Source organism: Dama dama, chromosome 29 (assembly GCF_033118175.1).
Source record: "Dama dama isolate Ldn47 chromosome 29, ASM3311817v1, whole genome shotgun sequence".
Lineage (NCBI taxonomy): Eukaryota > Metazoa > Chordata > Mammalia > Artiodactyla > Cervidae > Dama > Dama dama.
In genome coordinates, this window is record NC_083709.1 from 51,425,945 (window position 1) to 51,438,160 (window position 12,216).

Below are 12,216 nucleotides of genomic sequence, written 5' to 3' on the forward strand. Positions count from 1 at the left end.
GCTTCAGTGAGACAGCAAAAACTACCAACAAACAGAACCGCTACGAGGATCTCAGCAACACAGAGGTGAAGACAGGTCTGTCTGAGGCCCCTTCCGGTTTTTCAGACAAACTATGCTCACGTTCCTCAGACACATGAAATGCTGACCTAGAAATGGAGTTGTAAACCTGCTAACTCTTGGAAGAACACAGAGAGAAAGGCAGCAAATGCTTCCTCATTCTTCCTGCTGACTTGGTCCCTCCTCCTCTAAACCATCCAGGGCTGAGAAAAGCTCCCAGTCACGACCTCAGCCAGGGCGCAGGGCTGGTCTATGAAGGAAATGATTCAGTGCTATGCTGAACGCAGGATCAGCTGGAGGCGAGTGATTCCTTTTCTTGGTTCATTCTTCTTTAATGCAACATGCAATTTGAAGGCTAAAAACACTCCCATTTGTAAACCACAGACCCAAACCTTTTTTTTTTTTCTTCATAGTTCCTTAAACATTTTATCCCAACTGGATCACATGACTTTCAAAGACACAGAATTAGTTCCCAAACAAGTGCATTCTGTTTTAGGGGGATAACGTCTTTAAGTGATGTTTTGTTTCTGTTTTAAAAATCTAGTAAGAATCATCTTTCCCTCTAATAGTTTAAATTCATTCTCCCTAAAAAAAAGAGGGAGAAAAAGTCCTTTCAAATCTGTTCTTCACCTGTGTGCCTAAGTACACTGGGTAAATGTGACTGATTCTAGTGGAATAAGATTGACTGAACTCTATCTACAGGGCAAACAAGGAAAGCCAGTTCTAAACAGTAAAATGGAGATTAACAAAGATTAAGGATGACTCTAAAGGGCCCGTTTTAAGAGGACAGCGATGAGGAGAGAGGCAAAGTTTTACAAGAATCCCCTGGATTTACAATGTCTACCTGGTTCACCTTAGTGCTGGCACACATCTTACCTCACTCCACTTAACTCCATACTTCACCCTCTGCTCCACATGGTACTAAGTGCTTTAAAAGTGACAGTTTTTGAAACAAGACATTTTCCTGTGTGAAGCTACAAAGATCAAACTTTTTAAGATGATATGGGGCTCATCTGGGCTTGTTTTACACCAAATAAACTGATTCAAAGAGAAATAACAAACTAATAAAGAACAAAGTTTCAAGTGCCAGATACTTTGAAATATAGGATCAAAAAAATTCCAAATTATTTTACCCAACAACACCTACATTTAGTTAGACTAATTTCCCCCTTGTTTCTGGGCTTTATAATTTATTGAGGTATTTACTTACCATAAAATTCACCCATTTTAAGAGTACAGTTTTTGATGGGTTTTAGTTAATGTATACAGTTATTTACCCATCCCCACAATTCAGTTTTAGAAAACATTCATCATCCTAAAATTTCCTTAGGCTTGTTTTATCATTTAGAAGAGAAATTTTCTCCTCTGTGCTTCTGAGAAAATTTTGTTACTATTTAGTTACGTTATTATATTCCAAACTAAGCATTAATATCAAAAGACTTGTTCTTAAGAATTAAACTGAGGAAGACAAAAGCATCTGAATGCAGTATTCCTTTCCTGGAAGGAAAAAAATTCAGTTAAATTTTTATTTTATAAATATTGTGTTCTGGTAAGAATAGAGTTTATTCCAAAAAGCAGTTGAATATAATTATTTTGTCTGTGTGCTTCTATGAAGCCGAGGTCTAACAGGAAAAGTCACTGTATTCAATAAAAGTCTAGTCCTTATTCAAGGACAATTTGGGTGGTGGCTCAGATGGCAAAGTGTCTGCCCACAACGTGGGAGACCTGGGTTCAGTCCCTGGGTCGGGAAGATCTTACTCCAGTACTCTTGCCTAGAAAATTCCATGGATGGAGAAGCCTGGTGGGCTATAGTCCATGGAGTCGCAAAGAGTCGGAGACAACTGAGTGACTTCACTTTCACTTTATCAAGGATGACACAGGTTGGGATGGGAGAAGAATTAAAAATAGGAGCTCCTTCTGCCTGAAAAGTGTCAGTCACAAAGGTTCCTGCTGTCGGGAGAAAGACACATCTGCCTGTCTCTACTCTCCCTTAATTTATATACAAAAGAAGCCACTGAATGCGATCTGGGAGGATGAAGATGTACTCAAGGCTTTTCCTCTGACAGGTGGACAGTAGCCAGCAAAAGTGACTCCCTGTGAGAAGGGAAATGGGCTGCAGACAAAGGTTTCTGTGACATCATGCTGGCGGGCAGTGTCCCAACGGTCCTTCTCCCCTGGATGGTGGTGCAGGATGGCAGCCAAGCATATCTGTACCCACAGTACTTCTGATGCTTATGTAACAGGCTATCTGCATCAAGACTCTTCTCCCCAGAGCACCTGACCCCTAGTCTAGAGATAAAACCAAAGCTAAATGAACTACTGAGTAGTAACAGTGGATTACATTTTGGACAACTTAAGGTGCGTATTTCCTGACACAGCCTGAATTCACCTTCCTCCCTAATGTGTTCCTTTTCTCCTTGTTACCAACTTCTTAACACCCTTCCAATCCCAAAGACAAAGGACAAATGCCCGTGAATCATCAGTTTCATAAAGCCCTCCTTACACCCATCCTTCCTCACTGTCCACTGTGCACAATTATTTTGGACAGCACTGGTCTGAGGGCTTGGTACATGTATGAACTCATCTCATCTTCAAGGCAACCCTATGATGCAGCTTATGTCATCCATGCTGCTGCTCCACTGACGCGTTAATATGCCACAGCACTGGACAGTGAGCACTCTTCCCTGGAGCCCTGAGAGGGCACAGAATAGTGTGAGGGGGAGGGAGCCGGCATTTCCGAAGGGTGGGGAGGAGAAAGAACATGCTACTTCTCCACTTCTGCTTGTTCCTTCCTCTTCTGGTGTGTCACCATCCCCTTCTCAATCTTTGCAGACAAAAATTTTCCCAGTTTGCAAAGACCAGCTAAATAAAGTATCAGTTCTGTTGGAAGCTCTCCCTTATCCTTATGTGGGGTCACCTCTTCCATCCAGGCTTTCAGTGAAGCGTGCTTTCTCCTCTATATGATTCTTACACACATCTGACATCCCTACAAACTTATGGGAGCCCCTGTCTTCTTCATTCAACCAAGGTTGTGCCCCCGGCACTGCAGATGCCCAGGGCCCATTCGATCAATGTGATTCCTTCCAGAGGAGCCACACTTGAAGTGATTGTTTCCTTTTAAAGAACTGTATGATAATGTCAAGGACTCTGAGCCCATGCCCTGATTTCACAGCTGAGGCAGGACTCTGGGCCAGGGTGGTGGCAATGCTAACATCGGCTCTGCCAATCAAGGGGAAGGTGCCAAGGCTGGAAGCTGTCAGAGCGCACACCCCCATGCCTCAAGTTCCCTACCCTGCTGCACAGTCAAAGCACCTGGGGCTGTTTCCAAAAATGCTGAGTTGTCCCCCCATCTCCACCCCGATGAATCAGAATCTCCCAGGGTGGGGCCAGGGGCATCAGCAGTTTAGAAGCTTCACAGAGGAGTCTATGCCACGGCCAGGGAAGAGAACCTCAGCTGTGAACTCTGAAGTTCTTAAGTGTGTTCTTCATCTTGGCTCAAAGGAAGCTGACAGTCAAAATGGGGGCAGCCCCTTAAGGAATTCAAGTAGCCTCAAGGGTCAGATCACAAGTTCAAATATCTTTAGCGGCCAGGTTAACAATGCAAAGGAAGGAGTTTGGAGGGGTTTGGGAGAGACTAGAAGGCACATGTCCTCTCCGGGTGACTATGGCCCTGTGGAAGCATACACTCAGTGATCCAGAAAGACGTTTCAAGAGTTGAAGAAACTGGTATTTTTATATGAAATTATTTAATGGAAAAATCTTGGCCATTAATTAAAATTAAAACAAGACCTTGGGTTGGTAAAGTAGAACGCACTCCCAAGCCTCAGTTTAATACCAAGCAAGGACTTCACCATATCCATTTGGGATCCAATCTCATCCTGTTTCTGTCCCTTTCCTTTTCCCATTTCCCAGATGGCCAGCTGCTTTCTCCCTCTCATTTAAAATTGCTAGAGTCCTCGTTGAAACAAATACAAAGACAACAACCAAAACAAGAGCCTAGGATCCCTACTGCCATTTCTCTCACAGGTAATCTTCATGTGCAAAAATGCTTAATGTGCGAAAAGACCCATAAGTCTTTATCCTAAAAAGAGACAGGTTGATAGCAAGGTGCTCTGCTATCATGCTCATGGAGGGCCTGCATTATTTCTGCTATATTTGAGACTTCCCCTCAACCCCTAAAGAATTCAAATACCTTATTATGCTGTGTTAATCATCCTTTCCTGCCAGACTGGTGAAGGGATGTGACACTAAAACCTGGGTGTCTAAGAGAACTGCAGTGACTGAGAAAGTGTATGCAGTTCCTTTCCTCATCACCAGGGCTCCGTCTCCACCCATCTCCATCTTTGCCTGAGGGAGCTGACAGGACCTGAAGGGGATTACAAGGTTAGGACAGGTCTAGCAAGGACTTACAGCTCTTTCTCATCATAGGTGTGGACAGCATTGGGTGTTGGAAGAGGACTCCTCCTTTAGCTTCCTGGATTAGAAGGATCTGCACCTAAAACTTATTATCAGGGAGATTTTCCAAGGAGAGGCCACAATCAACATGAAAAGGGTGTGCCCTAGTGGAGGTGTGTGATTCCAGCTGGGAAAGTGAAATTAGGAAGAGGACGCCATGTATGATGGGCCTAATCTAAAAGACCAAAAAAGGATCTTGTCTTTGTCAAACTTGACCTAACAAAGTGCATTTCCCCAAACACATTTAAGGCTTAAGTCTGGAGTCACACTGAATTTCTACACATTCAGTTCAGTTCAGTTCAGTCGTTCAGTCGTGTCCGACTCTTTGTGACCCCATGAATCGCAGCACGCCAGGCCTCCCTGTCCATCACAAACTCCTGGAGTTTACTCAAACTCATGCCCATCGAGTCGGTGATGCCATCCAGCCATCTCATCCTCTGTCATCCCCTTCTCCTCCTGCCCCCAATCCCTCCCAGCATCAGGGTCTTTTCCAATGAGTCAACTCTTTGCATGAGGTGGCCAAAGTATTGGAGTTTCAGCTTCAGCATCAGTCCTTCCAATGAACACCCAGGACTGATCTACACATTAGGCTTTCTTTATGGTTTGGGTTGCCTTATGATTATTAATTTCATCAAATTTAAACTAGAGACTTCCTCACAATATATTTTCCTCCAAGGTTTGAAATCAACATTTTAAAAAGCCAAATGACAAAATGAACTGGGGCTTGAAACTAAAAGATTTAAAACTTTAAATGAAATTACCACAGAGGCTATAAAGGCTGTAAAATGATGAAGCAGCAAGGACAGTTTATTTCCTTCCATGTAAAAGAGGTGATAGATCTGTAGAGACCTTTCAAAAAAAAAAAAAACTGTGGGTGAGAAAGAAGGTAGACCAGTGGCCACACTCCCATCTTAGAGGTTACTAGCTCAGGTTCTCATCCAATTTCAACCAATGCACCAAACCGGAGTAGCTAATACGCAAAAGGAATTGATTGGAAGCCCTCCTCACTCTGGTTGGATTGTTAACAGAGAAAGAAACAGAGAGGTCAAGGGAGCTAGAAAGAGCTTCCCAAACAGCCTGTGACAATATTCCTCTCTGGATGACCACGGTGTACCTGAACCCAAGGCATTTAACAGACAATACCATTTTAGGCCTATCTTAGGGGACATGATGGAGAAAATGAAGATACTATTAACTTCCACTTAGATTTGAGGTACGGGAAGGAAGAATGCAAGTGAGTATATGTGACAGAGTGAAAGCCACCTGTTCATGACAGGGAACTACCCAGGTGAACAGGCTGGGAGAAGACTGCCCAGCATATGACAATTTAAGAATGGCAACTGGCAGGGCTCAACTTCACCTCAGATTCCTAAGCAGGCAGTATGCCTGTATCTTACTCTATTAGCTGCCCAGTGTTAAGGCAGCACCAAGGAGGTGGGCTGTAAACCTTTGTTGGTTGAACACTGGCTATTTTGGGTATATTGCAAGCCACGATGGGCATACCATCATACCAGGATGAAGATGACATGAATCCTCCTCTTAAGACCTCAAAGGTACAGATTAGTGAGACACAACCACAACTCTTACATAAAAAAGAGTGATGGCGACTATTGAACAGAATACAAAGCTCTCCAGGAATAAAGAAGAGGAAGGGGTGAATTCACACTGGGAGTATCTGAGGACACTTGTTGGAAGAGGTGAGACAGAAAGCAGGACTTGAAGCATAAGAAGGGTTCATATGAACAATTATGAGAAAGACAGCCAGGTCAAGAGAACAGTGCTTTGGGCAACACCACTAAGAGGGGAACAGGATAGGTAGCAGCTGGGATGGTGGACAAGCCTCTGCTTCTTTCACATGACTTTGGACAGAGCTATTCTCTTACTACCTGGAGTCAGGGAGGCCTGAGAAGGCCAACCATGATTTCTTCAGGCACCATGACTGAAGAAACAGAAATAGACTATGATTTTTCAAAATAAGGCCAAACACAAAGGCTCTGAGTGCAGAGCAGAAAACAGAGATTAAAGTTACTGAAAGCTAAAATGTTTGGAGAGACAGAAAAAATAACAAAAGTATTAGAAAGCTCAAAGATCCTTAATCTTGCCAGCTATCCTTAATAAAACAAAATCACTAAGTAGTGAGAATAAGGCAAAAGACAGACCAATTTTCACAGAACCTCAGTGTTGGTCCTTACACAAAGAAGGGAAACAGGCGCCCTCTGCCAAGTATATTTCTGTATAGTCATATAAAAGTGAGCTACTGAATGAATGAACTAACTGAACTGAATCATTTCTACTGAGCTTTGCATCATTCTTTCTGGTAATTCCCAAACCATACCATGCTCATTTCAATTGACCACGATTTGGAAAGCCTACCTTTTCATCATCAAAGTGTATAGAGGACAGAAAACCAAAAGATAATACCTTAGAGGAAAAGCCCCCAGATCTAAGCCCCCTTTACCTTTCTGGAAGCTTTTCTGTCTTGGATTTCTTCATTTAAAATCAGTATCCTGGGGTGGTGTAAGTTCCAGAGGCTGTTTTCTAGTGCCCAAATGTCCAAGCACCACCTTCAGAGAATCCGCAGCTCGTTATATGAGCACGTAGAAGGCAATACTCACAACTGCTGGGATTCCTTACAGGACAGGGTGACAGGTAACCGACCACAGAGCTATGATGGGATATGACTGTTTCCCCTCACACTGCCAAACAGCTGTCTCTGTGGCAGAGCTGAAAGCTGTATGAAGTGTGGTGCTAATGGAAAAATCTGGTGGCACAGGGCTTCGGAATTTTGCAATCTTTTCCTGTAAGCTGCATTGTTGGAATGGTTTGACATGCGAACCATTCCCTCCTCCCTGACTGGCCTATGGACTTCCAGGTCTCCACCCTGCCGTGCTATAAAAATCAGTGCATCATCAGGCTGACTCACCACCTGAAGAGGCAGAGTACCGGCTAGGGGACATGCTGCATGAAGCCATTAGGTACTTCAACCTGCTCCTCCAGGTCATGGGAAGACAAATCAGTCTTTGTCTCACAGTTGGAGGGAACATGCCAAATGGGCTGCCTCAAGAAACATTTCCAGGGGGTGGTCCTGATTTGAATGAAGCATCCTGGTCAATCAGTCTAAAATGCTAGGGAAAAGGAAAGTTTCTTGGTGGATACCCTCTCTGAGTATCCACCAAGATAAGGAGGACACTGAGAGCAGAGGGAGAGTGAACTTTTTTATGTTTTAGTTAGAAAAATATAAGAACTGATGTGTGTGACTAAGGCTTTAAAGATATTAAGCAGCCGGGCTTACGAATTATCAGAAATATCCCCTCTGTCACTCACTTATATTTCTAATCCAGGAATATTCTCCCCTTTTCTTTCAAGAGATTCTTAAATGTGCCTGCTGTATAGAACACTTGAAATGCCTTCAGCTAACATATCAATGTAAGAAAAAGGGGACTCAGAAAGTGGACAGGGAAATTTTGGCAGTACAAGCTGAATCAATGTTTTCACAAAGTTATTTGCGAAGTTGATGGAACTTATCAACTAAACCAAACATTGTGAGACTAAATTCAGAAAAATCCCATGACTAGCACTTGATTCTATCTAACAGCGACCATGTCCAAAATGCATAAGATCCCTTGGAGAGAGAACTGTTCCAATCAAACAAAATCACAAAAAAGGAACTAAAATAAATTTAGGACTTGTGATTAATAAAAAGAGCTATAAATAATAAAACTGCTTTCATAAACCATTACTCTAGCATCAGCTCCTCTAAATAAAGGTTTATATGATGAAATGTAGTCATGTCCACAACCTCTTATCCAGCTGATAGAAACGTCACGAACTACTCAAATCTGGCTTGTCACAAACAAGACAGTGTAAGAGTACAAAGATTTAACTTTCAGAATAAGAACAAATCTCATGAATCCAACAATTTGTTTCTTGGCCCAGTTCTCCCTCATGTCTATAGTTCTGCTTTTCATTCTGTTGGTTAGAAAAGCCTTCTAATATTATAGAATATTATTTTATCTTCATTTTCAGCCATGGCTTGCTCCAAGAACTACTCGGATTAGAAATCTGGTCTCTATTTTAAAAGATCCTCAAAACAGCTACATACTTATTTTTAAGTTGTGAGATCACTTGTCCATATAGAATGGCCAGATGAGATCACTGATGCTATATATACAAGCGGGCTGCATATTTCAAACACTTTTCTTGTTTTCAGCCTTAATAAAGAACTGCAACCCAAAAATAGAACCAGGCTTATTCTCTAAAACATGAACATACTTTTCCTAAAGCATATGGAAATGAGTAAATCAGTTATAGCACACTCCAAAAATATCTAACAGGGCAGCCAAGAGAGGAAAAACAGAATCATCACTTTTTTTGGACTTAGAACTTCTACAACTGTTTGAATGAATCTTATCAAGGCTCATTTCCCGGTTGGTTCTTCTTTGAGGTTTTCATTAGAGAAAGTCCACTCAATGCCATTTTAAAACACACTGCCAGAAAAGAGCAAGAATGCATTATTTCCGTGAATGTGAGAACACCACTAATTATTTTTCATGCCAGATAAAATTAAACAGCCTTTTATAGAAAAGGTCCCCAAAGCAGAAAGTGAGCTTTAGTCACTCATTTTCCTCCAAGCGCATTCAAAGCTTTCTTAGAAATTACACAAAGGAGATGAACAAGAATTATCCCGTACAGAGGAAGAAGGAAGTTGATGGGCTCAACTAGCCTACCCAAAGTTCTTCCAGAAAGAGGGGAAGTGTATAATCAGAAACAAATGCTGATACTCACAACGGGAAGCTGGCAGATGAGCAGGGTACAGAATATTCAAATCCCTGTAGAAGGGCTGTTGTTGTAATCCTGTGCCTCCCTATGCAATCACCAAAAGATAGCAAGAGCTCAAGTTCTTAACATAGCGAAAACTCCCTGTTGGGATTTTGTGCCTTTTTCTTTCTTGCTGGCACCCACGGAGCACCTAGGCAGAAATCGACAACAGAAGGGTACCTTTGCTCAAGACCTAGGACTAGTAGGAGTCCGATAAGTCATCCTTCCTCGGCTTAGCCAGAGAGCTAATCACCTGTCTGAAATCTGATGCTTAACCCATTATGACTCGCTCACGGTTTGAAGCAAAAATATTATAAGGTAAAGCTGGCTACAGCTTAAGACCAAAGCCTTGGAAGTTTATAAAACAGGCAAGCCCTGACAAGGGAGAGACTCTTCAGAGCCTCTTTGGGGCTGGATGAATTCTGGGGTCCTGATTAACCAGACAAGCAAGACTCTAAAACCCAGGGTCCCTGTTTGTAGGTGGTCTTGGCATTTTAACACTTAGGAAATTCAAATGTAAATACTTCTTACTTAAAAAAATAACTATCTTCCCACATGCCATCACTATAAGAAAATAAATTATTTCACTTAGAAATTCAGTGTGGAATTAGCCTTCAGTTAACTAACTAACAGTTTCATTTGAAGTTGAATTGATAATCTAATTAAATCCAGTTATTAAACACATCAAATAAAGGGTGAAACTGCATGAGGTACTAAATATACAAATATAATTTATGTATATATATATATACATATATATGTATATGGTATTAGAATACACTTGGTCATTTGGCTCTATAGAACAATTCACACTAAGGAAAAAAATAATCCCTGTCAGGAGAGACATGTTATTTATAATCATCTACTTTTGGGTTTTATGTAGTTTTCTGAAATATATACTTTCCCATTGATCTGTTCAATTAGATCTTCATAGATACTACACTTCTGATTTTTAGTGTCAACAGAATGCCTCAAACAAAGAAAAATGACTCTCTACTTTCAATTTCTGGGTTAGCCATGGGGGCAAGTCATGTTTTGTCATCTGAACATAAAAGGGAGACTGAACAGAAGAGATCAAAATCCTGGCTAGCTCTTACATATGTTTTTATGTTGGGCAATTCTGTTACCCTCTCAGCTCTCCTGATAACCACTGAACACACCATTTAAGGGAACATGCATTTAATCCTCTTGCAGATTGCATCAGGAGACCCCGGAAAGTCAAGAAAGGTGCCCACAAATTAAAACAGCCCCAGTTTCTCTTCAGCTCACCCTCTGTCTTTGGTGTAATACAAACACAGAGGTCAGGTCTGACTCACCACCACAAACACACCACCTCTGCCATGCTCTCTGACATTCTTTACAGATGGTCTTGGAAAACACCAGGGCCCCTCCAGCCAGACCAGTCAGTGCAAATTGGTCTTGTTCTTGACAAACAGCATTCATATCCCTGCTGTCAGGTTCACCGCAGTGCGCTCAGAGTTCTGTTTGAGAAATGCTCCTGCCCAGAAAAAATATTTACACAACGGAAAGTAGGCTGCACTGCACCATAGCAGTCTACCTTCTCTGCCATGAGACTTTGACTCTCTCTGATTGACCAGGTCTTATCTGTGGCCTTTGCACCTCATTTAACATCAGCATGGAGACAAAACTTGGAGCCAAATAACTGACGAGGTAACAAGATTTTATGAAAGTTATTTAAACATTTTAAATTAAATATTTTTATGCAAGTTATTTAATTTAAAATGAGAACCAAATGGTTAATGCAGTTCAATAAGTATATTGGATGAATAAATATGTATCTGTCTGGGAAAATATACATGTTTAGGCTGTGAAAGAGAATAGCAAGAGGGGAGAAAATGTAATAGACTAGCAAAGGTAAGTATTAGAAAAAATACAAATGGTGATGGCAAGCATAAAAAGTCATTCACTAAGGCTCATATACCTATTTCATTTAACTGTCAGATACAAGACAATAATTAAGTTCTTTCCCAAACATCCCAGCATCTGACAGAGCCTGGCACACGGCACCTGAGCAGGTGTTTATTAGATCATGACAGAGATAGCAGGACAAGGAGGATGGTGATTTCTCCTGACTTCTGACCAGCACTTTACATCTTAAAAAGTGTTTTGACGGTTATTGTTTTATTTTTTTCTTCATAACAATCCCGTAAAGAAGGCAGGACAAGTATTATTATCTTTATCTGACAAATAAGTCACTTGTTATTTGACTTCCAAAGAGACTCTAAACTCTAATTAAAGTTTCACAACATTAATTAGTGTTCAGAGAGGCATCAATCAGTACACTGTTTACAATATGATGGGAAAACAGGAAAAAGCAGACTGTCCCTATCCCTAGATTCTGCAGAAATACACCAATTTTTCTAACCAATGACTCCCATTTACTTCCTACTTGGCTATAAAGAGAACAGTTAGTCATGAATAATTTATGATGTTCATACCTCATTACATTAACAAATGACATTATGGCACCCCACTCCAGTACTCTTGCCTGGAAAATCCTATGGATGGAGGAACGTGGTAGGCTGCAGTCCATGGGGTAGCAAAGAATCAGACATGACTGAGTGATTTCACTTTCACTTCTCACTTTTATGCACTGGAGAAGGAAATGGCAACCCACTCCAGTGTTCTTGCCTGGAGAATCCCAGGGATGGGGTTGCACAGAGTCAGACACGACTGAAGTGACTTAGCAGTAGCAGTAGCAGTAATACCATAATAAAATGCTTTAAATTAATAAAAACAAAACTGAACCAATCAACAGAAGTAGGATGAAGGATCTGGTGAAAAAGACATAAAATTATGACAAACAATTGATAATGAGGGGGTGGGCAGTAAGAAGGAAGATGAATCTGGAAGGGCTTTACAAGT

General features: G+C 41.4%; 1 protein-coding gene across 8 annotated transcripts in view; it reads right to left on the reverse strand.

Moving 5' to 3' along the window:
* The window catches only part of KANK1 (KN motif and ankyrin repeat domains 1), a 210,807-nt gene that overhangs the window by 42,785 nt on the left and 155,806 nt on the right, over positions 1-12,216 (reverse strand). The window contains exon 1 of one of the 8 annotated variants that reach the window (XM_061132736.1): positions 10,647-10,833. The exons of 5 other annotated variants lie outside the window; for them this stretch is intronic. In XM_061132736.1, the coding sequence (XP_060988719.1) occupies positions 10,647-10,773 (127 nt within the window). In that variant the 5' untranslated portion in view covers positions 10,774-10,833. Of the gene's footprint in view, positions 1-10,646; positions 10,834-12,216 lie in introns of those variants that run through there. 2 more of the 8 variants (XM_061132742.1, XM_061132735.1) reach the window with 2 other exon arrangements.